Source organism: Pongo pygmaeus, chromosome 3 (assembly GCF_028885625.2).
Source record: "Pongo pygmaeus isolate AG05252 chromosome 3, NHGRI_mPonPyg2-v2.0_pri, whole genome shotgun sequence".
NCBI lineage: Eukaryota > Metazoa > Chordata > Mammalia > Primates > Hominidae > Pongo > Pongo pygmaeus.
Genome location: NC_072376.2, coordinates 67,530,644 through 67,556,873, shown reverse-complemented (window position 1 = coordinate 67,556,873; position 26,230 = coordinate 67,530,644). Strand labels below are relative to the sequence as shown.

The window sequence follows — 26,230 nt, the reverse complement described above, 5'->3', positions numbered from 1 at the left end:
TTGGAGGATTTAAAGAGTCATGCATGTAAAGAGGTCAGCATGGAGCCTCACACACAGTGAGCTCTGTGTCGGGCCAGCTCATATTCCTGTTATTATTGTTAACCACATCACTCTAACTTCCTTGAGGTGGCAAATTCTACTTTGAACAATTGCTCCCACAGGAAAGTTGACTCCTTGTACTGTCACTGGAGGTGGAAACAATATTAAGAAGTTGTACATAACTGATGATTTTTATAAGAAATTCAATTGTTTTTGTTTAATATAGAATCATTAAGGTTCTGAAGAGGTCACTTACACTTGACTGCACTTTATGGGAGAAATTATGTGTTACAGCACCATTTCTAAATCTGAACAATTGCTAAGAGCTTGGGACATCCTTTCTAAGAATATTAAGGGTCTACCTCATTCCACTCTAAGGTCGAGGGGGTCAGGGCTGGCAGTCATACTCCTTTCCTGTAGGCAAGAACTTCATGGGACGAGTGACAAAACGGTATTATCAGAGACTGGCTACAGTAGCCCCTTGGGATCCTCTGAGCTCAAGGGGCCAAACTATAGGCCAGAAGAAAGATACAGGCATCTGGCAAGGAATGACTAAAAAAGAGGGTATTACGTTTCCTTCTAGATTATTCTATTCAGTTCAAAATGGAAGTATCTGAGGCAGACAGTATTCAGTAACAAAGACTGAATGGCTGGCTAGATTCTCTCGTGCTCTAGTTATTGGGAATATGAACATATAATAAAGAGGAAAATTGTTACAGAGGAGCTAGTAGTTCCTACAGCCTTGCTCATTATTCAGGTATATGAGTAAGGAACACAGAGGCCAGGGCTCTTCTTTCAATGAATTCTTACAGCCTAAGAAGGATGAAGAGACTTCGTCTATGCCATAGACTTTGTCTATGGCAGATGAGAAAGAGCCCATCCATATTTTTGACATGTGTTTGGTTAGAAGCCTGGAGTTAAGTATGAGATTGAAAGGGTAAGATTCAGGGTGATTTTATTGTTTATTTTCTGTCTGTGCTCAACAGCTCCACAGAACAGAGATTTAAACAATATAGACTGTTTTGTTCACTGCTGTTTCTCCAGTCCTTGGAGCAGTCGCTGGCATGTGGAAAGTGCTTGATAATTACTTGTGGAGAGGGTGAAGCATGGAATGAAAGGAGAATTGTGGAGAGGGCAGCAGGGTAAGCAAACAGTCATCATAAGTGAGGAAGACACAGAATCTGGAGCTTGAAGGCCAGCAGGCCCAACAGAGGAGCTGTGAACACTAAAAGTCACCCCCGGAGCAAGGGAGTGTGCTCACAGGCCTAAACAGAATTCTGCAGGATGCTGGCCCTGCTCCCCCAGTGTTTGATGCTACTCTCTGATGACCCCCTAGGCATTTCCAACAAGCATTCTAATTAGCATCTGCTAGTAAGGCCTGAATTACGTATATCTTAGCCCAACCTCCTCATCTGTAAAATTGAAGTAATATATCTTTCAGGGTTGTTGTGACTATTACATTTCGGTAATACATGGGAAATATGCGGCACTTGGCAATGATTAGGACTCAGCAAATAGTAGTTATTATTGTTATTATAAAATAATACAGATGGTTTATTTCCTTAAGATTTGTTTTTAGATTGATTTCCTAATTATTGGATGTTGATTGTGATTAGTTGTTTTGGAAAAATAAAGAGGCATGTTTTGCTTTAAAAAAATGAAAAAAAAAAAAAAGAAAGGAACAGCAGATAAACTTACTTGTGACATTGATCTTAGGTAAAATGTATGCTTTACAGTGCAAGCCCCAGAATATAGAATCAAGGCATTGACAACTCTGGCGCCCTAAGAGTGAAGCAATACTAAAAATGTGGCATATTTTATAAGTATCACACATAAGGTAAAGCAGGGAAAAAAATTAAATCCCTAAGAAAAATGTGTTTAGCCAGTGTAACCTGTTGGACTGGGTTTGTTATTGTTGTTTTGTAGAGATGGGGTCTTGCTATCTTGTCCAGGGGTCTTGAACTCCTGGCTTCAAGTGACCCTCTCTCTTCAGCCTCCCAAGGTGTTAGGATTACAAGCATGAGCCAACACACCAGGCCTTTTTTTGAGGGGGCGGGGGAGTAGTTAATAGCAAGATAAAATAGAAAATACATAATTGGACCCAAAACAGGCTAAGAAAATGATCCTGCCATACTCTAACTGCCTGTTCCTGGGAGGCTTTTCCCAAGGGACTCCCAAGACTCCTAAGAGACCTCTACAGATGGGTGTGAATAATACACCAGTGGTGTAGGCTTTCTAGGGGCTGACGCAATGACATAACCCACACTCTTTTCTGTCTCTTCTATTTGAGGGTGCTCTGAGCTTGTCTGTACAAAAAGATGCATATACAAATATTTCTTCTTCTGTGTCATTAAAAGTTCACACTTACATGCGCTGTGATGAGTATTTCAAATATATATTAATCAAATGAAGTGCTTTTTCACAACTATTAGGAGACTCCATTTTTATGTATCATATTTCACTGAAAAGGTGTCTTGGGTGATTGAAATCATTAATTCAGAAATAACAATGTCAGTCTTGCCAAACAGAAGACTGCAATAACACAAAATCAACATAGGATTCTGACATTTATCCTGGCACTGAACTGCATTGGGCTATGTTATTAGGAACACAGTTTGAGTTAATCAGGATTAACTCAGTAAATCCCAATTATTTATACTCATAAAAGGATGAAACACACTTAATAGAACAAAATCACTAATCTGAAATCATGTTTATTTTCCCTTTGGAAAGCAGTTAGAGACACATATTCGGAGACATAAAATAATCTGAGTTGATTCCCCACCCCTCTTACTTCCCCTCTGCACACCTACCCAGGCCAGAAATCTAGTAGTTAATCAAGTCCCTCTTTATTGTTCTTACCCATGAGATCTCTTGTTTCCCAATATCTGTCACCACTGTTTCTTCTCTGTTCCCCTCATTTAGGTTCTCGTCACCTCTGGATTACCTCTTGTCTTGTTCTGCTCAGAGCCATTGCACAGCGCAGGTCCAAGGGGGCACTGTGTCATTTACACTGACTACAAAGTGAATGGTGCCCCTTGGGGTTGGCAATATAATAGCTTTGCCACCTGCCTTGCTTCATTTGCCCTCTTTGTCATCTTTTAATGCAAACAGGGTAATGGTGTTCCATTTCTTAAAATCTTAAAAATTAATGCAAATTATAATGTTGAAGATGATAATAACAACGGCAGTTACATGCCACGTGCCATGCACAATGCTAACCAAGCATTTTACATTTGTTAATTTGTTTAGTTCTTACAGCAGTTCTATGAGGCAGGCACTATCATTATTCATGGTTTACAGATGATGAAAGGAGGTTCAGTGTTGAGTAATTTGCCCAGGGTCATACAATTTCTATGGCTCCTTTTCACTTGGAGGTGGAATAACCGTAGTTCAGAGCATGACTCAAACAGTGGCTTACCTGAGCTGAAACCTCATCAGCTGTTGAGCATTATATGAGTTAGATCATGTAAAGTGGTTTTAGTGAGGCCCCCAAGTTAGCTCATGTTGTTAGTATTAGTATTTCAGGATACAGCTCAAATTTTTTGGAGAGAATACGAGACATACAAAGTCCTTTCATGACTTGGTGCCTGCATCTCTTTCCAGCTTTGTCTCTGGCCACAGACACTTTTGTATTTCAGTTGTTTCCCCAAAGGACACTGCTGATGCACTTCTGGTTTCTCTGCATACCTGAATCCTCTTCCTGGGACACTGTTTTCTTCTTTGACAGGTAAATATTATTTACTCATGACACTTTGTCTGATCCCTCCATGGTGACAGAAGCGCTTTTTTACCCCAAAGCACACAGCGCCTTCTTCTATTACTTCACCAGGTTTCTGACACGGTATTTTTGCATATAGGTCTTCCTGCTGGACTGTGAGTTCTTAGAGAGCTGGGCCCAGCATTTGCTTATTACATAGCCTGTATTGGTGTAGTGCCTGGCATCTGGAAGACACTCAGCAAAATGCACAGAACCGGATTGAACTGGCATGGGGTTGGCTCAGTTTATAAATAAACTGAATTTTAAAAATTCACCTTCATTTTCTGTAGTCCACTGATTTAAGAGCATCTGATTATTTATTATCTGCTATAGGCAATGGAACAATTCTAGTTTGGATGTCTGACAATCTGAAATTAAAAACTTGACAACAGTGTTCTGCTGATGAGAATAGTATAAACCTTGAAAATGCACTTATAATAAAGGATGGTTAGAATGCCAATGAACATACAAACTTACATGGAGCTGGTACATTCAGATAGAAACTAGCGAGAGAACAGTAAATTTGCTTTCTAAGAAAGATGAAGTCTCCTGCCATGCTTTAATTTTAGGCTTTAAGCATTCTCACAAGGTATACACATCCCTCTATTAATTGAAAACATTGCTGGTTAACATGTATGTCTCAGTTTCAAAGCATTTTATAGGTCTATACTATACTTGGAAACTATTTTCCAATGGGCCTGTGGCTAACCTCTCATATTATGTCAGGGTCAGTGCTGAGTAGAGGATTATTAGAAGATAAATTCAAGAGAACTGCTATTTTTTTCTAAGAAAACAGGAAGGTCGTTGCTAGAAAGGACCAAGGTCCTTATTTTAGATGAGAAAATCAAGGCCCAGAAGGTTAAGTGACTTCCTGAAATCACACAGCCTTCAGGCAGGGGCAACACCACACCGGAAGGCCCTGAGTCAAAAAGAATTTGGAAGGGGTACAGGGTGAGCCAGGAGAGATGGTCAGGGCTTAGAGAGCCACTACCAGGGGTTTAGATTATATTCCAAGATGAATGGGCAGCAGTTGAAGGATGTCACGCAGGGAAATGCTAAGATCTGGTCTATGTTATCAAATATAAATACCCTACTACTGTTGGGAAGAGAAAGACCAGCTGGAGGTTCTTACAGTGTGCAGACACGTGGTGATGGGGGCCCAGGTGAGAATCTGACAGTGGAACTGGAAAGAAGGAAATGGATTTGGGATGTATTTTAGAATTAGAATCAAGAGGACTTACAGACAGTAAGGAAGAGGAATGGATCAAGGATGACTCTTATGTTTCTGGTGTGGGTGGATAATGGTACTGTTTATAAGCTGGAAAGATATAAGAACAAGGAACCAAGATTCTGACTTTGGACATGTGGTTATGGGAGGCTAGAAGTGGAAGCCATACAATGGAGGCTGCACTGCATGGTGTCTGCCACAGCATAGGCATAATGGTGGTGGTTATTTTCGCTGTAACTCTCTCCATCACCCAAGTAGAGTTACTATGGCCAAGGGGAAACAGATCAGAATTGTGATGTAGTTTGTACAAGGGATAGTTTGACTGCATAATGAATGGTAGACACATTTATTGGTAAATTGATGCAGATGTCTTGAATGTTGGGTATAAATAGGCATTCATTGAAATGACACTGATTTTGATGACTCTTCTACATAAGTAGTCAGAGATCTGCTTTGAATTACAGCTATTACCGATGACCTAAATCTTATGCAGAATTTGTTACCAAATTTTTCTACTCCAAAGTAAGCAGTTTTGACTTATAATAAACTGCTTATCAGTATAAATACTAGCATTCCTATTGATAGCTTATTGTTTGGATGTTATTTATCCAATCTCTAAAAATTGATTCATTTATAAGATAGTTCAAATTGTCTTCCACTGTCAGTGGAAACTGAATATCACCTTAAGAGAATATGCCTGATACTGTTTTGAAGCATGTTAATTTTCGGCCAGCTATGTGCTCAGACACTCCTCTACTGCTCTCTAGTGTCCATAATTACTCAGCAGACCTTTAAGTTTGCACATGTAGCAATCCACTGGGGAAGAAATAAAAACCTTTACTTTATCTATACTTTATCCCAATTTATTTTGGGAGATGTACATACCATAAGTAGTCAAAATAATAATCCACCTGGAGCAGTAAATATTTTCAGAAAATCCATTCTCAAGGATTTCCAGTGGGCATTATTTATAATCATGATTCTCTAACCTCTCAGAGAGGTTATTTTTATTGAGTTCCAATGTGAACTACTTGGTCCCTTGGTTTGTTGTGCTGGCTTTTGACAGTGTTATGGTTCAACCTATACAAGGTATTGTTTCAGTGCCTTCACAATAGACCTGGATGCTTGCCAGATAACATAATCTACAAAGTGCACAAATAAAGGAACAGAAGGGCACGATAACTCTTTGCTTAGCCACATGAGAGTACCAGATCTGATAAAACCAAATTCAGCATTCAATGTATATATTTGTCATTTCCAACACCCATAGAATCAGATTTTAAGGACGGATACAACTAAAAATCACAGTACAGCAGAGAATTGCCGTGATATTTATGACTCTTGTGTTAAATGTTTCCAAGAGAAGGAAAGCCACATTTTAAAGCAGTCAAAATAATTTAAAAGCTGTAATTGCGTATGTATATATGTATGCACAAATGTTCAAAGGATATGTATTTACCTTAGTTTAGTGGGGATTTATCTCAAATATCAAGATCTAAATTAAGCTGCTTGTTGTAGTGGGTCTTACAATATACTTAAATAAATAAATAAATAAACTGCTTGAACAGCCTACATTTTCTAGACAAGTGCTATTTTTCTTTATCTACAGAATAAAGTGGTCTGTTCCCAGTTTCAGGAGCTGAGAGCTCAGTTTCCAGGGCCTCTTCAGTAATTTGCCTATTCTAATTTATAGAACCTAACAATTCCCATGTCTGACTTTGAAACTCATCTAGATAATGAAAATGGTGCCCTCTGCTGGAAAAAATCAAGAGGAACTAGAGTGACAAACCCTTTCTCGTGTTGGTTTCATTACCTGGAATATGGAAAAGAAACATCTATATTTGTTTTAGGAGTTAACCTAGTATCCTTGCCTACACCCTTATTAAGATAGATGCTCCATCAATCTCTTCTATCCTGGAGAATTTAGGCTGTTTTGCTGAACATTTCTTTTCCGAAGAGAAAGCCTCACCCCAAATATGGACTCCACATAGTTTTTGACTGAGTAAATAGGGTTATTAGTTTACCACTTCTCTGTAAAGCAGTTGGAGTACCTGTGTACATGAAGGAGAATGTAAGAGAATGGTAGATTGTTCAAAAAGCATCTCAAGCCTACTTATTGCCCCTGCCAGGTTCCCAAACAGGAAGCCACTAGGGTGGTAAATATAACCCCAGTGGGTGAGTTACTCCAAGGGCACCTTTTGTAAAACTCTGGAGGCTATATTGGATATATTCACAGTGAAACAAAAGGGTTGAAGTTGAAGAACATTTACAATATTAAAATCACTGACATAACAAGGTGAAGAATTTGAGTGTTGTCTTTAATAGGAACTTTTTCTGCTGCTCTATAAAATAATGACCTCAACACTGTGCCACAAAGCCACCATTGTCAAGGGTGCTCTATCAACACTGTTATGAGGATCCAACACACTTTTAATTCTTTATCAGGGAAACAAAAGAGTCACAAGGTGACTGACAGTGGAATCAAATGCTTTCCAATAGGACTAGACTCATAAACGAGCTTACAAAGGTTTAAGTTCCTCTGAAGCCAGGGCCTCTTTGGTGTATATGTGACCTAAGAGTGACCATTATATAATAGAATGAATGGGAAACTGCCTGTTCACCATGAATCCTAAACAAGTCTAAGTAGTTCTTCTTGTTGAATCATCAATGACAAATCCTTAGGTCAGCAGAGGCCTGAAGTCATTTGTCATCCAAATATAAGGGGAGAGAGGCACATAAAGCCATGTGCAATGTTTAACCTCAGGTTCCAAGTATTTAATTTTGAGTCCTCTTTTCCCCATGGGCTGTCTTCAACTTTCCAAAACAACTTTAATGAAATGCAGCTGGATTCTGCACCTTTTCCAATAATGCAGGAGATGGGAAAAATGATTTTGCTTACTTGCCTACACTTTTTATACGCTAAAGTGTGAATGAACTATCAAAACCTACTGAAACTTATTAAGCTGAATTCTGTCGCCAGTAACACATTTTATAGCTTTCAAAAGAAAAGCTATGGGGAATTTTGAGTAGGACATGGGTATTTAAAAACACAGTTCACTCACTTAATTGGGAGCTGTACAGCTAAGCTTCAGACAAATTAAGTTTTAAAATTTCTCTTGGGGTTTTAAGGGTATTGATCATAAAATACTTATTTAATACTGTTTGACTGTGTGACTGCTCCTTCGCAGTAAGGGTCATCCTTGCCCTGCTCCCTCCCAGGTATGAAGAGTGGGACACGGTATTTAGCATGTGTTAGTGAAAACACAGAAACAGCCAGCATTCTTCTGAGTACAGTTTTAGGACCTTTCTGCTGCAGTGAAGTCATTGGTTATATCTGCTGCAGTGAAGTCATTTTGGCACCATGCTTCGTTCCTTATTTTATTAATTAGCATTCTGTTTCCTTCTAATACTAAAATAGAAGCCTTTCAAGTTATTGAGGATCCCAAAGCATTTATAATAAAATGCTAATATCATCTTTGTAACTTTGGGGATTTTGGTGTTGATAAATTTGAGGGTGTTTTGGAGAGGTTTCTAGCACCACATAGCAGCATATTATAAAACCATGGCAGTTTTATTCTATTAAGAAATCACACCCCCAGAGGTATCTGAAAAACTTCCTTTGGAAGATTGCAAAAGGCCAGATGCAAATTTTTTGCTTAAAAAATTAGTCCAGGAATATAAATATCAAATGTTTACGATTTTAGAAGGTCCAAATATCTGTCTGGAATTCTGGGTCGAAGTTAGCAGGTTAAGGTCAAGTTTTTTTGAAAGTCTCTCCAAATATGCAACAGATGACACTTTGCAATTCCAGCTGTGTTCACCTATTCTTAGAACAAAGCCCTACATGTACTAGGAAATTTCCAATCAGATAAGAAAAACACCAAAGAGAATGGGTAGATTGGTGAGGTGCGAGTATATGGACTTTTTTTTTTAAAGTGCTGAACAAATCACCAAGAAATAATTTCTTCGAAGACACTGAGAGGACAGAATTAGCATACAATTCCTTTACATATTCTGTTTTTGCACCTGTCCCCCTGTGATGTCGCAGTCAAGTAGATCTCATGTTAACCGGCTCCCTGGCTTTGGTAGGCGCCTGGGGCTGGAGGCTGGCTTCCACCTCTTCCCTCCAGAGCTGAACCTCTTTGCACCGTGAGAATTACCTCCCCACCTTTCTTCCCTCTGTCCTTTCCCTGAGCAATTTAGAGGGGAAAAAAGTGTAAAGTTTTTTTTTAATAGTCATTGAGTATATGTAAGATTTTAAAACTTCTTGTATCCTCCACTTTGGGTATTAAGGGAAAGCTCAATGATAAGAATCTAATTCTGCAACGTTTGTGGCTAATAATGACGGTGCAAGTTCAAAATTACTCTGAGCTTGTGATAGAAGTCAATAAGTATTCTCTCAGCAACTATTGTAGGCTGGGTGTTACAGGGGATGAAGAGAGAAGAAAGACACTACCTTCATCTCAAGCTTAGGATCTTCATGAAATTCTTTTTTTTTTTTTTTTTTTTTGAGACGGAGTCTCGCTGTCTTGCCCAGGCTGGAGTGCAGTGGTGCGATCTTGGCTCACTGCAAGCTCTGCCTCCCAGGTTCACGCCATTCTCCTACCTCAGCCTCCCGAGTAGCTGAGACTACAGGCACCCACCACCACGCCCAGCTAAATTTTTTGTATTTTTAGTGGAGATGAGGTTTCACCGTGTTAGCCAGGATGGTCTCGATCTCCTGACTTCGTGATCCACCCGCCTCGGCCTCGCAAACTGCTGGGATTACAGGTGTGAGCCATTGCGCCCGGCATGGGATTCTTAAAGTACCTAATTTAAGTTCTTAAATTTCTAGACTACAAGAAAGAATTCAGTAGTTGTGATAAATGAGGTTAAGATTCTAAGCCATATGATAGTGACAATATTTGAACATTTGTATCTATAAAATGGGAGTTTAATGTGGCTCAGCCCTGGTGAGAATTTAGAGCTTGATACATAATGTTCTATAATTTTTAGTTGCAAAATAACAGTAGTTTGAAAGGATTTTTTTTTTTTTTTTTTTTTTTTTGAGACCGAGTCTCACTCTGTCGCCCAGGCTGGAGTGCAGTGGCGCAATCTCGGCTCATTGCAAGCTCTGCCTTCCAGGTTCACGCCATTCTCCTGCCTCAGCCTCCTGAGTAGCTGGGACTACAGGCGCTGGCCACCGCGCGCGGCTAATTTTTTGTATTTTTAGTAGAGGCGGAGTTTCACCGTGGTCACGATCTCCGGTCCTTGTGATCCGCCCGCCTCGGCCTCCCAAAGTGCTGGGATTACACGCTTGAGCCACCACGCCCGGCCTGAAAGGACTTTTAAAATAAATGACCTATGTATCACTCCCTTTCCTCTTTTGTTGTAGTTATTTAATATCATTTGTTTTTCTAAAATACAAATGAGTAAACTTTCATTTTCAAATGGCCATTCCTTTCTTCACAAACTTTCCGCCTCAAAACAATGCTTTTCTAGATCTTGCTCTCCTTTTCGTCTCCTTTTCCTTGATGTCTCCAGAGTACACATTCCTCTGGAGTGTCTCTTTAAACAGAGTTCATGGAAAGGTGAGCCATTTCACCAAAGAAAGGGGAGAGTAGAGGACTGGCAATGTGCCATTATCATCAGAGCCTCTTGTAAATCAGAATATGTGATAAGTTCTTCACTGAACTAACTCCAAGCAGTAGTATTTCTGTTCAGATTCATTTATCTCGATTTTTTTCATTTACTTATTTTTGTGCTTTTTACATTGTTAACTGAGATGGCAATGGTACACACAACTATTCTGCTATCCACAAAAATAAAACAACACATAAAACTCCGCAATGCAATTCCCTCTCATCAAACTGATCAACTGTAATAGCTAGGGTGTCATTTCCCCCATGTGGAGGAACTGCAAGTGAGACAGCACAAGCAATGGGTATCTCAGAAGATCCTACCAAAGTGCATATGAAGAGAAAGTGCCAGGTTGAAACGTCTGCCAAGATCAGAGAGTGTGAGGCCAGCTCATTACAGTGTCAGACAAGTAAGGACTTTCCAGTGCTTCCCTAAACTCTAACCTTGCAGGGGTCAGAACCTACAATTCATCAGCTGTGGGAGGAGAAGGAGAAACCTTATGTGAGGGAGAGAGAAGGACCCAGACACACCTCTCATCATCAACTGCAGCACGCAGAAGCTGGGAGAGAGAAAATGTGTTAACTGTAAATCACACTCCGAGTTTTGACTATGACATGGAGTTGGACTTACAAATTAGCAAATTAAGACTGTTTGTATTTCTTAAGGATGAACAGAAAAGTTATGGCCTCACCCAAATATTCATCCTGGGGTAGGGGAAGAACTGGATCCTATTGAATAATTTAAAGAAACGTGAAAAACAAAATAATGTTGCTTTAGGACCTGATCTTATGAACCATATTTGTCCAATGTCCTGGTTACACAGCTTAGAGGTCTCTGTGTCCTTGGGCTCCAGAAAGGCTTTAAGTTTGAGTGATGAAGTCTGAGGGAGAATGACCACTGCTGATTCTTGGGTTTTTGAATGTCAAAAAATCAGGTTTCAACCTTCGAGACTCTTCTTTTTATAGTCTGGATCCCCCTTAATTCGTTACCTCAACCATCAGGTACAGATGAAGACATCTTCTGAGGGACGCCAAACCTCCATTTTAATCGTACTTCTGCAGTTGAATTTATTTCATTTCTGTACTTGTTTTCACTGAGGTACACTGACCCAGAGGCAATACAGGAATACATTTCCATTTTACTATAGGATACAACCACTCTAGCAAGCTTTTCCATTATTTTCCTTTCCTGCTCTAATTTAATCTTGCTGTCTCCCCCACCTTTTTGATGAATACAATATTAATACCTCTTTTTTACTGTAAAAATATGTATGACTATTTGCTGTTGCATGAAAATGATAATTGCCACAATGTGTTGACTATCTACCTGTTTCAAATACTTTATATATTTTATCCCTAATAGTTATAATAATCCTGGGGTGGCAGTATCTCCATTTTATAGAAAGAGAAATCTAACAAAGAACATCAGAGTTGCTCCAGTTTATAAAGTTATAACATCAGGGAGTCCAGACTCCCAGCTGGGTGTGTTTAATCCCTGGTTCATTTGTTTCTGTAGGATGAACAGAGGGGGCAATCATTGTACGAATGGAACAAGAAATTTGGATGATGTCCCTAGTTATGTGACTAATTTGTGGATTATTTTATTAGTCCTTTAACCATGTTTGGTGAAATAAAAACCATGCTATGCCCATCAATTTCTCCTAAAGGGATGTTATAAGACCAACGTGCCACTATGGATAAAGCATCCTAAGGAAAGATGATGGAAATAGTCTTATTAACAGAATAACTTCAGTTTTGTCTCTATTCATACCATAATTTCCTTTAATATTATATTATAGTGTTTCCGTATTTGAAATGTGATAGCTTAGGAGTTCAACTTATGATAAAGACACTGTAATTTTCCCTGGTGTGCCCATTTCAAATATATTGCAAAGAAAGAATAGAATGCCCGTGGAATGCTTATGGTACTGACTTCAAAGGAGTTCAGAAATTTCTATCACACAAAACCTTTGCTCCCTTGTTTACATAAAATCGACATCATCTAATAATATATGTTTCCCACTTTGACATTGGATTCTATTCACCTTGATTCCTGTTTTCATTTCTTTCATTCTACTTTCTTCCCAATCTGCCTGATGCATTTTGTTTTCTCAAAATTCTGCCTTTTCTGTTGGTTGCTAATGAGTTTTCCCCCTCTGTTCCCTTCTTTCCTTTTACCTACTGATGCCCCCTCCCACCATCTCTGCTTACATGTTTCTAGTCCTGCTGTTCACCTCCCTTTATTTTTCCTTCTTTGACTCTCTTCTTCTGTCTACACTCTGCACATTCTGGCATCATCTCTCTCCTTCCCTCCCTCCCATCCTTCATGCCTCCTTCAACTTTTCCTCATTACTGCTGCATGTATAAATAGGCTCGAGGCAATCTATCATTTATGCACATGCTCTCAGATAATCTCCTGCTGCATCTCACAGACAGTAGTTAACTGCAGCAGCAAATGTAACATGCTCATTTATTATCTTTTTAGAAGGAGTGCTGAAGCAGGGGTCAAAAATGAAAGAGACATCTCACATGATTCAGTGGCTTCTGAAGAATGAGCTGGTGATAAGAAGAAAGCTGTTTTCTTACATTTAAGATCGACTGAAAACATGTTTCTAATGAGACAAAGCTGCTGCAAAATACATAAGGCTCTGAATGATATTAATCTGTCTTCCCAATGTGTTCTCATTAGTCTCATTCCACTATTACAATTAATAATGTTATTGCTAGAAATTTACAATGTGTCAGGCTTTCAGTGTTACTTTTTAAGTATTTAAAGTGAATTATCTAATTCAGGGATCTTCCTATGGCTGTACCATTTGTGTACTACATTAGGGAGACCAGCCAACGGGGAGAGCTGAGGCTGCTTGCAAAGCCATAGGTGGAGGCTAGCATTATTCCCATTTTTCAGATGAAGAAAATGAGGTGCAGATGGTTTAAGCAACTTGCCCAAGTGGAAGAATCATGTAAAGTACAAAGTTAAAACTGGGCATTTTGAGACTTGAAATGACAAATGTATAATATACTGTCCAGTACAGTATTCTCTTACTAAAGCATACACAAATTGAAGGCAGGTATTGTGTCTATCTTGTTCATCCTGGTAGCTACTAGTTTTAGAATAAAGAAAAAAAAATAAGGGTAAAAGTCATGAAACATTTAAAGGATTGGTCTTTCCAACAAAAGAGAAATGCAGTGATGATAAAGAAACTGTCCACTGTTGTAACTCTTACGCATCAGTTTTATCTTCACTTCCATCAGACCCCAGGCTGAGGTGGTGGTGCAGAATGTGGGAAAGTCTGGACTGACCCACCTGGACGTGGAACACACCTGGCTGTAGGTGGACAATGTGAGTTCAGATTGTTTTATCTGCCGGTATCTGTCCCAAAGCGATCTTGAATCCTTTTGGAATGAAGTAGGGTATAAATTTAAAAAGTGTACATGTCTATATAGTGGATACATTTCCCCAAGCAGCCTTAAAATGTGTGTGTATATTTTTCTTAAGTATGTTTTTTAATTTAATTGAATATTTTATTTATGTGAGGCAACTAAATCATCAAAGTACTTTCAGTGGCTCACTAGGATGCATACCTAGAAGCAGCTCCACGTTTTAGTCTCAAGTGTGTTTGCAGGTTCCATATAATTTTTTATGTATATTGTTTATCTCTTCAAAATGACTGCTTCAAGAAAACTGAAGAAACAAAGACAGTGGCAAGGGGCTGGCATACAGGGTGAAATAAAAATGCCACTCCACTCATACCAGGCAAAAGTTGGCAATATTGCTGGATTTCCACCCCAAGTTTCCAAACTCCAATGATAAAAATGGTCATAAAATTAATTGGAATCATTGTAACTCTCTAGCACAGGTACTTTTCTTTTGACATGAAAATTATTTATAGACTGTTCTGTACTTAGTAATAAGTAGCCTCAAAAAAAGGCTCTAGAGACAGAGGGAAGTGTGGCAGATATTGAGATTGTCAAAACGATGATTGGGGGCGTGAACTGCAGGTCTTGGCAGTGCCATGGCAAGAGGAACAAGGCGCAGACCGCAATGCTTGGACCCCAGCCCTCCTCCCAGCCCTGAGGCTGGTCCCGCTCTAGACAGCTGGGTTTGGAGCTGCTCCTGTTGAGGGGTAACTCCCCACAGGCCAGGAGTGGGGCTGTTCCTGGGGCATCCTCAGGCCAGCAGTTCCTCTGAATGGTTGGGGGAGAAATGAAAAGACACCTGGAGGGCTGTGGATCACAGCTGGGTATTCTTGAGGGAGCTCAAGCACTCTGGGCAAGTCCTGGATGAACCCTGACCAAACCTAGAGGATCCCCTGTTTTTCTTAATTAACACTGCCTTGCTACTTCAGTTTTCTTCAAAACTCTAACATTTCACTAGCCTCTTATACTGCCTTGGACCACCCTGAAATTATGAGAGGGGAAGTGGAAAGAGCAGGGGACTTGGTGCCAGAGAACTGGATTCTACTTCTAGCTCTGCTGATCTTGACCTTGAGCAAGTCAATTAAACATTGCCCAAGTCAGTGCCATCAGTGCCCTCACCTGTCAAATAGAGGGTGGGCGGCAAGCCCCACTGTTCAGTGAGGGATCTGGAGATCATCTGGCCCATTTGACACAGGGACCTTGTTTTAGAGATGAGTAAACCAAGGTATCAAACAGCCTCGTGCTCCCCTGGACTCTCAGGTGGTGTGGGGATTACGCTTGAACTCCAGGGCTCTCGCCCTTCCTCTACTCCACTCGACAGATATACCACACTGTTGGTGATTAAAGTCTTGTCTGTTGTGAGACTCCATGGAGCAATTTAGACCAACACTGACATAGTTTCTGTCCTCACTGTTTGCAATGCAAAAACATTCCCTCATTAACAACATGAAAAAATGAGAGTATCTACATCTGCATAATATCATACACTATATTTATCATCATTACCATCATCATCATCATAAAACAAAAGCCTTGCAAACACCTACTATGTTAATGATACCAACCAACATCTGTTGCTGGAGAGGAAATTAATTTACTTACAAATAATGGCTATGTAGGAAAGAAAGCAAACTGATACCACAGGGCAGCAGGGATCAGTTTCATGGAAGACAATTTTTCCATGAACCAGGGGGGTGGGGTGGGGATGGTTTTAGGATAATTCAAGTGCATTACATTTACTGTGTACTTTATTTCTATTATTATTACATTTTAATATATAAGGAAATAACTATATAACTTACCATAATGTAGAATCAGTGGGAGCCCTGAGCTTCTTTTCCTGCAACTAGATGGTCCCATCTGGGAGTGATGGGAGAAAGTGAAAGATCATCAGGCATTAGATTCTCACAAGGAGCGCGGAACCTAGATCCCTTGCATAGGCAGTTCACAATAGGGTTCGCACTCCTAAGAGAATCTAATGCTGCTGCTGATCTGACAGGAGGTGGAGCTCAGGCGGTAATGCTCTCTTGCCCACTGCTCACCTCCTGCTGTGCAGCCTGGTTCCTAACAGGCTAACAGGCCATGGACCAGTGTCAGTCTGTGTGGCCCAGGAATTGGGGACCCTTGCCCTAGAGCAACTATTGTGTTTACTTGTGTCTTCTCTTCTAGATTCAGTTTCTTAAGAGCAAGAACTGAGTCATTTCCATTTGACCAGCATGTAGCATCATGCCTGGTCTGGGTAAGAGAAATAAAGATTATGGATAATCCAAAGGCTTTCAATCTCCTTTCATGTCTTTCACAATAAACCTTTGTTGAAGACTGCTGTGGAAGTAATGCCTACTTTGAGGAACTAAAACCTTTCTTGACACCATCACAAGGAAAGGGGCAAAGAAAGAGTGGCAGAAGGAAAAGGAGATGGGGAGGGGTTGAAAATTCTAAACAGCAGGGTGGTTATAAGTGGATCATCGTGGTATTCCATGTGCATTCCACTGCTGTGTTATGTCCCACATATGAGGTCTGAGGGTGCCCTATTACCTCCTGGTCTAAAATCCAGTAAAGAACAAGAGTCCCATATTAGCCTGCGGATCCTCAGTGGTGGCAAAGAGGAAGACTGATCCTGCTGATGGCAGTAAAACGGGGCTCTCGGTCAATGCTAGATCTATCCAGAGTGTCACTCTCTGCCTATTCAACATGAAACAAATGACTGAAATCTTGGTACTGCCTTTTGAGTCACTTTCTTCCTCAATCTCTAGTTCAAAGAGAATAAAGCCTAAACAAAAAGTCACCTCGATTATGGAAGTTTTTTCCTCACACATTTACTCCCCCTGAGTCAGTCAGGGACCAGACTTACTTGAAATCCCATGTGCTGAAAGAGACAGGCGGATGCACAAGGTCATGCCTTTCCAAGTCTCTCTAGCCATAAGGACCCCACTGCCTCCCAGAGCTTGAGCAAGGAGGTCTTGGCAACTGTATGTACAGACGATAACAGAGCAATGATAAAAATCCTCCAGCTGGAGTGGAGTCGCCTGACCGTCACTGGAGCCTCCAGCCCTGTTTCCTGTGCAGGGCACATTGGAAACACATTGGTGTTATTTTCCCTTTTTAAAAGCTGTTTTATGTTTCAGCTTTCAAGTTGTCCCAGTTACTGCGTCATGGCATCATCACATACCAACTCAATGTGTTTCATGTTCATTTGGAGAGAACATTCCCTCCCTTCCCCTTCTGCGAAATAAAAAGTAAGATGCTGGTGTTGTGGATAAGCAGCTATAGGAGTATATGGGGCTTGGGGTGAGAAGAAGGAGAACAAAATGAAATTCTAACTAATCTGGCCCATCTCATCTCAGAAAACCAGAACCCTATGAATGATTTATGATTCTCCTGACCCTCACAGCAATGCAGATTGTGGCTCTTGCCAAGAACAAATTAGGCTGTCTGCATCTGTTACTTTTCCCAACTGAGAAAATCTCCTTGTGTGAGGAAGGAGCAAGGTCAGCAGCCAGGACAAATGATCAACCCAAGAGAAGGAAAGATAAGGCTGCATTCCAATGCTTCTATTGGAAACACCACTCACTGGAAGCAAAATCAAGTCTTCTTTCAAAACTCAGAATGGTTGCATGTGTGAATCTAAAATACTCAGAATAAAAAACAAAATAGAATACTCAGAATAGCAGTGCCATCAGGCACATTCCAAATGTTTAACCCTTATCTTGCTTCAGGGGCATGCATGACTCCAGGCCAGCTATTGACTAGGTTTGGCTCAGGTAACCTTGACCTTATTTCCCCCAGACTGAGGGTACCTCTCCATTGCCACAGCCCTGGAAATCTTTAGGACTGAACCCCTCTGCGCCCACTTCAGAACTTTTCCCTTAGGCTCCTGCTGTGTCCGATGAGTTGTTATTGTTGGCTGCATGTGTAGCTTTGGAAGGGAGCTTGAGGTTTCCCTCCTCCCACTCAAGCCCCGAAAGAAAGGCCCTCTGCACTTGGATCAAGGGATCAAAGAGCTCTCAGGAAAACACAGGAGAGCCCTGGTGTTAGGGGCAACTGGAACTTTCCGTGGCAGGAATAAAAAGGCGAAAAAGCCTATTGTCGTGTGTCTTCTCATCCTTCCCAGGAGCACGTGCAGAAAGACAAGCCTCCTACTTGTGGGGGGCCCACTTTGGAGTAGAACCAGGGGATGGGAGCTCTGGAGTGGATAAGGCCATTAGGTATGGTCTAATGTTCAGAGAAAGGCTTTCTAAGATTGCTTTTTCATTTTATTGCTGGCCTGGGGAATGGTAAAGCATCAAAAAGGCCAACCTCAGGGTTTAGGCCTGGGGAAAACAGGTTCCTTCACCTCAGAGAAAATAGACTTTAGGCAAAAACAGACCCAGAGGCTTCTATATGGTATAACCCCCTCACCAATCTAGGTAGTCAGATAAGGAATTAGGGTCAAACCCCAGCTACTTGATGAGGAGTCTGTCTTTGCCCAGAGGGTCTTCTATGCTTATATCCCTGGCAGCCCTTGGACTCTGGGATTTGGCATGGTGGTAAAAATATCTTCTCAAGAGACACACAATTAAAAGTTAAGATAGTATAGCTTGGTCTGACTACTAATCAAGAGTAGTAACATTATTTTCCTTATATTCTTCCTTATTAGATGATCTAATTCTTTCAAATACCTCGTAGAATATTGGTATAAATGCAAGGGACTTTTGAGTGGATGAAACCCAATGCCTTCATTTTACAGATGGTTAAGTTAGGATCCAGAAAGATTATTTCTCTAGGCTAGGTCACCCTGCTAGTTAGTGGTGAAACTGAGACTAGTGCACAAGGAAAGCTGCAGTCATTGGCAAGGCCTGGGATAATGAAAAAAACATGTGACACTGAAGGGGTAAAATCTTGGCAATCATCCATCAGATACTCAGTAAAGTCCTACTATGTGCCAGGCACTGCAAGGCTGAAGTGTGAGGTCAGACAGACATAGCCACTGACCTCGCAGGAGATATAAAATACTGTAAGTACCAAACAACAAGAAATGGAAGCAAGGCCAGTTTTACTTCAAAGAAGAATGAGTGCTTTGCATCCTGAGAAACTTGTAGGTACCTTGGCCAACTGCATATTCAGCCATCAGAGTACTTCAATGATAAGAGATTAAATCCTTCCTGTTCATATACATGAATGTATTATTTCCACATTCATGAAAATGAAAGGGAAAGTTAATTTCAAAAGAACTATCCCGACTTTGCTAGTGCCAGCCCCTTTAGCCCCAGCTGGAGAAACAACTATAGGTGTGGAGCCACACTTCTTTGTAGTCAGGAGGAACTCCCTCCTGGTAAGATCACCCAAAAAGAAGACTGATGCTCAACCACAGCTGACATGAACGACAGAGTCACAAATGGACTGTGCATTTACTCCTGACTCCGCAAAAATGAAAAACAAGAGTGATGCTTCAAAATACTAAAGGAAATACTTTTGAGTAATAATCAATAATAATAATAATATTAACAATAATGACATGGTATGCCATTAAAATACTGTTTAGACTAAAACACATTTTGGGGTGTTACGATCCATTCCAACAGTCCCTGAGCTATAGGGTTGGAGAACAAAGTTCCATGAAAATAAACCCTCATCTGGGGCAAAACCCACCTTATCCTTTTCTGTAAATCCAGCCAAATGTATGTTTCCTACTATTTCCCTCTGAAATTTAATTTCAGGGCATTTTGAATTAGCAATAAGGGTTAACACATGGAGTTGACTTTTAAAGAATTGGATGATTATTACTTTCAGGAACATAAGATGAGCCTTCAAGAGTGTTGGCGAGTAAAATCCCTGGGGACCTGCTTTAACAGATTGACAAGGACTACATATAATTAGCACCCTGATTGCCTATACCCTAAAACCTTGTTTACACCAATCAATTGCTTTGACTCCCTAATTTCACAGGACAAAAGAGACTTCAGTCCAATACCAGTGTGAATGACCATGAATCTACTCAAAATTAGTAGACTGTAATGAATTCATTTGTATTCCATTTAATAACTCTCATCAGATTGCAATTCTCTTCCTCTTGCCCAGAGGTAGTGTGTTACTAGAACGGTTGGGGGCAGGAAGGAGGTGACACAAATCAGAGGGAACTGTGAGAGGTATCAACATGAGAGGGGCATTTATTTTTCTTTGTTTTGGTTTTTGCCTTGATGAAAAATTTGTAAAAACAAATTGGACTACGATATTTCACATTCAACTCAGCTGACTGTGTGTCTGACAGGACCTGGTATGTGTGGAGGGCAAGGACATCAAGGTAAAATGTGCGAAGGGTCATGTTTCCCCTGCCAACCCTATTAAATACTGTTTGACATTCTCATCCATTTGACTATTAGCTTTACGCTTCGTGCCTGCTTCTTCTATAATGTTGTTTTTGGGTAAACCACGACTTCTTTGAAATCACCAAAAGAGAAGACCACCTGTTGCATTATGATCATCATGGTTCAAGGTCAGGTCACTGTGAGAGTCTAAAGAGGTGTCAGAGATGAGTTCCTTGTTGTCCTCTCTGATCCTCCTGGGCTGTTCTGTGCAGTGGGAAGGATGGCAGTCGCTGAGCTGCTGGGACACTGGGCAGCCTCCTCTGGTCGGCGTTTCTCCTGTGGTCTATTTATTTACCTGTGTGTTCCACACAAGCCAGGGAGCTCCTCAGGGAATGTATCTTCCTAATCTTTGCACTCCTGTCCAGCGAGCCCCCAGCACAGTGCCTGGGGCATAGCAGATGCTCACTAAATGGTGGGACTGGATGATGGGATGTTGTGGGAGGCAGGGACTGCAAACTCAAGTGCTTTCACAGGGTACTGCCTTTGCTCCCTTTGGTATCCAGTCTGAGGAGAGCACAGGTTGAGAAAGGCCAGAAAAGCCTCGTACCTGGAACGCCCATTAGGTGGCCAGGTGATGGTAGACACCTGAATTCTGCTGGAGGCCCCAAACAGATTTTGCTCCCTATATCTAAAAATCAAAAGATTTCATATACAAATAGAGACTTCCAGCTTCTCTAGAAAAACTAGATACTACAAAATTCGGCCCACATTCCAACTCAGCAACAAGTGGCTGGAGCTGCTCCCTTTAGATGGGACACAGTCTCCAACCATCCACCATTCATGTTTATACTATCTGTGTGGCTCCATGAGGCATCTGACTTTGCACCTATTCTACTGGAGGAAAGGTTAGAAATCCAGCCAGATTGTGTACAGAGGAGCCAGGGGATCCATAAGCTGAGTCCTGAGTTCCAAAGTTCCCAGGCCATAGCACCAAGCATCACGTTACCCAGAGTCTTGGCCTATCTTCCAGGCCAGCCTGCTGCCCCTGGTCCTCGCTGTGGGTATCCTTTGAACAGGTTTGGTAGATTAGTACCAGCAGAGAGAAGCAAGAGTCCCTCATGGGAAGGGCACTTGTTGTTGAGGACCTGTTACACTAACATAGCAACCACTCAACATGTGCTTCTTGATTGACAGGAGGCGGAGCTCAGGCGGTGAAAAAGGGTCTTTGCCTACCACTCACTTCCTGGTATATGGCCTGGTTCCTAAGAGGCCACAGACCTATACCAGTCCATGGCCCGGGGGGTTTGGGGACCCCTGCTGTAGAAGGATCTAGCATTCTTCTAGCATTGAAGTCATTAATCAAGAACAATGAATTAGATTAAACACTATGACACTGGCTGCTTTCTTTGTAAAACAACACTAGCAATTTTGATACTTCTCAAATATAACTTTGCAATACAGTAATCAAAGCTAACTGCAGTTATGTAGCACAGTGTAGCTACCTCCATAGAACTAAGTTTGCTGAAGGGCTGTTTAGTGCTCATGTTGTCTTTGGGGAGGGAGCATACAGTGGCTCCAGAGAACTGAAGATGTCTCCCGCAAAGGGAGGTTCTACAGTGAGAATTTACGTTTGTAAATTGTTGTCCTTTCTACCAGGACAGTCAAGAGAGCACACAGCAGCATGGGAATTAACCCTAATTACACTGAAGAATTTACACTGGAGGTACAGTTCTTTCCTTTTAGCGTTACTGATTTGCCTTTTACTGAATTGTTTTTCCAGTATTTTGTTTCTCTTTGTTTATTTGGCTTGATTAGGTGGTTTGCTTGATTTGTAATTTAAAAAATATAAAAACATGGCTTTTTATTACTTGTAAAAGGAATTTCCAACTATGTTGCATGGCGACAATGCTTAGCTTTACTAATAAACTAAAACAAACTAGTTTTCCACATGAAAGGTAGATAGTAAGATTATTATTTTAGTAGTTTAATCTTTTAACAGTGAAATAGGTGTATAGGACAATACAAAACGGTGAAGTGTGATTAAAATTTGAACACTCGAAATTGACGTTAAATTCCTATGTATATGTTTGGGAATATGTATATGTTGGTATATTTAAGGAGAGAAGAAAGCTTACATTTTTTGCACACCAAGCACTGTGCTAGATACTTTACCTACAACGTCTCACTTAATCCTCAGAGTAAATTTATAAGAGATGCATTATTATGCCATTTTACAGATGAGGACACTGAGGGTTTGAGAGTTTACATAATTGGCCCAAATTAATCTAAGTAGTAAGCTGTAAAGCTAAGACTTGAATCCAAGGTGTCCACCTACAAAGCCAACATTTTTTCCACTATTTGCTATTAAGTGATCTTGTGGTTTACTGAATAATAAATAATTATTCAATAATTATTGGATGTCCTGTAATAATCTGACAGCTTGGTCATGGTTGTCAAGGAGAAGGGAAGAGGAAGGTCAGAATGATACGGTTCAAAAAAGTAAGCATCAGAGCAGAGAGAGGCACCAAGAGAGGCCCCTTGTGAAAAACACACGAATAAGGGGATGATGGGGACAGGGCTTAAAGGTGGCATAATAAATAATCATGACTACCTCCCTTTCTCTTTATAAAGGATTTTAGTGGTAAGTAGCTGGATTTCCAAGCCAAACAGGGAGCAAGAGGTGAGGATATGTCAGAGAAGGCAGATTTGCTTGATAGACTTGGAAGGCCTGGAGAGGATACCACCACCAAACGGCACCAACATTGCTTGTCTGATATACAGCACTGGGTGGGGTATCTTTCTTCCTCCTATTAACAACAGCAGCCTTGCTTAATATCACTGGGGAAGGGTAAGTTTTCTTCCTATTAACAACAACCACTACTAGGATTACTATCCCCACCACTACCAATCTTGCATTTATTCAGCATTGGTTTCAACTCAACTAACATTTCTTGAGCCCCTCCTATGAGCCTTGATATAGTTTTAGGCAATGGGTATAAGGGTATGGGCAAAGAAAAGACAATCCCTGTCTTTGGAACTTAAAGATCTGTAAGCAAATATATAAACAAATGGGTGTCTACTACATTTAAGCTCTACAAGGTCAGAGACCTGTTGTACCAGTCTGTTCTCACACTGCTATAAAGGAATATCGGAGCCTGGACAATTTATAAGGAAAAGAGGTTTAATTGGCTCATGGTTCCACAGGCTGTACAGGAAGCATGGTGGAATCCGCTTCTAGGGAGACCTCAGGGAGCTTTTACTCATGGCGGAAGGCAAAACGGGAGCAGACATCTTACATGGTGGGAGCAGGAGGAAGAGAGAGAGGTGGGAGGTACTACACACTTTTAAATAAACAGATGTCATGACAATTCACTCGCTCACTATCAGGAGAACAGCACTGAGGGGACAGTGAACCCATTCACGAGAACTCTGCCCCCATGATCCAGTCCCCTCCCATTGGGCCCCACCACCAACACAGGATTACAATTCAACATGAGATTTGGGTGGGGACACAGATCCAAACCAGATCACCCATCTCTCTCTTTTCCCTCTCTCCCTTCCTTTTGTCCTTCTTTTCTTTCTTTCATTCATGCCAAATGGCAGGCACTGTTCTTCGTCCTGGGAGTAGAGTGATAAACACAAGACACGGATCTCTGTCCTCATCAGGCTTATGTTTTAGAGCTGTGCTGTTCAATACAGTAGTCAGTAGCCACATGTAGCTATTTACATGTACATATAAAGTAATAAAATTACACATTTGGTTCCTCTGTTGCACTAGCCACATTTCAAGTGCTCAATAGCCATCTATGGGTAGCAGCTATCATACTGGGTAATGCAGATATAGGACATTTCCATCCTCACAGAATGTTCTACTAGATACCACTGTCTTCAAGTTTTATTTTCAGTTAGATTTTTAGAATCTACCACTGTGCCTGGCACATAGAAAGCAGTATTAAACTGTCATTAAATGTTAGAGTAGAGTGGTAAGGACAACAATAAAGTTATGTCCCTGTACAGAAATTGCACAGAGGGAGAAGAACTTAATGGGATGGGGTCAAGGAATATCTCCCAGAGGAGACAGAAACAGGTGATAGGATTTGAACTATGATAAAAAGTTATGATGTACATTTGGTCAATGAAGGCAGCTTGCTACAACTCTAAGGAGGACAGTAGAAAAGGATTCCTTTCAAAGTTAAATCACAAACTTCATGATAGCACTGGTCAGATGCTTCTTGGATGGGTAGGCTGAAACGTGGAGGAAGACGAAAAGGGCACAATAACAGTTTTCAAACCCCTGAGGAATTCTCATTAGGAGGATGTAAACAAAAAGCATGCCCTCCTTATTTTAGGAAATAAACAGTTTGCAATAAATGTCTGAAATAGTCCTGGTTCTTAAGTATTAACTATGCTCTTCAAAATGAATGCTCTGTGAGGCCTTCCTTTTAATCAGCAAATATGCTAGTCAGAGTCTTCTATAAAAAGAAGCAGTACTTAGGTGTCCATTCCTTAGCCACAAAAGGAAACCGAATAAGAACATGCACACGATATGTGGTCAGTGATGGAGACCTCTGCAGCCTGATTCAGAATAGCTGTAGTCTAGAGCTGCCCATTCCAGTGGGTATCTCAGCTACAGGAAAACCAGAAGATTGGAGAGCATGGAAAGGAACGTAAATGCGGGCCACACGGAGGACATGGTAGGTTAACTTCAATTACCCATGTCTGCTTACCAGAGAAATAGAAAGGCAATTATCTTGCATAAAGGTGATCTGGTGGCTGGCCAGACACCCACTGTCATTGTAATCAGAATAAGTCCCATAGCTAACATTCAGATAGCCCTTACACATGCCCGGCATTTACTACATTTAATTCCTATAATGACCGTACGAGATAGGTATTATTATGATTCCTTTTGACAGAGGAAGGAACTAAGGCACGTAGAGGTTAATCAGCTTGCCCAAGGTCACACAGCTAAGTAGTAAGTGGTAGAGCTAGAATTTGAAAGCATTGATTATATGCCAAGTGTGGCTGGGGACAGAGGGGCCAAAGGAGGTTAGGTGGTGAGAGGGTTAAACACTTGCATATACTGTCAGAGGCATTCTAGAAACTTCCTGCGGTCAATCCCCACCCTGACACCCCGAAGACAGATGGTGCACCACTGGAAGTAAGGAAGACAGTCAGGGAAACTGCTTATGGTTGGGGGTATTTTTAGGGGTAAAGTATCCATTCCCCCAGCACCCACGAAACCTCACTGCTCTCAGGACAGACAGGAATTTCTATTCTTTTTTTTAAGACAGAGTCTCGCTCTGTCGCTCAGGCTGAAGTGCCACCAGTGGCGTGATCTTGGCTCACTTCCACCTCTGCCTCCTGGGTTTAGTAATTCTCCTGCCTCAGCCTCCCCAGTAGCTGGGACTACAGGCACGTGCCACCACACCTGGATAATTTTTGTATTTTTAGTAGAGACGGGGTTTCACTATGTTGGCCAGGCTGGTCTCGAACTCCTGACCTCAAGTGATCCACTCGTCTTTGGCCCCCTCAAAGTGTTGGGATTACAGGTGTGAGCCACTGTGCCTGGCCAGGATTTCTACTCTTAACTTTGGTCATGACTCCACTCCCCAAGTCCATGAGACCAAGGTAACAGATGTTGGAGAGAGCTGCTAATTCTGTACTTTTCCATAAAGTTGCAAGGAGAGTAAATAGCAGTAACCCACCACTGCTGATCTCTGCTGATAGGCATTTGACCCTGCTCAGCAAAGAACAAGAGCCCCAAGTTTTGGCCAATTCTGCACCCTCAACCACTTCCACTTTTTCATAAGGAGAAGTTTGTGAGGTTTCCCTCTCCTCATACATTAAACTAAAGAGACAGCTGTAAGCACTATAAGAT

At 41.1% G+C, this 26,230-nt stretch overlaps 1 protein-coding gene across 6 annotated transcripts in view; it reads right to left on the bottom strand.

Moving 5' to 3' along the window:
* The window catches only part of SCFD2 (sec1 family domain containing 2), a 513,758-nt gene that overhangs the window by 105,312 nt on the left and 382,216 nt on the right, over positions 1-26,230 (bottom strand). Inside the window, exon 7 of one of the 6 annotated variants that reach the window (XM_063663689.1) lies at positions 13,515-14,041. The exons of the other annotated variants lie outside the window; for them this stretch is intronic. Coding sequence (XP_063519759.1) covers positions 13,995-14,041 — 47 coding nt within the window. The 3' untranslated portion in view covers positions 13,515-13,994. Of the gene's footprint in view, positions 1-13,514; positions 14,042-26,230 lie in introns of those variants that run through there. 6 annotated transcript variants of the gene reach the window in all.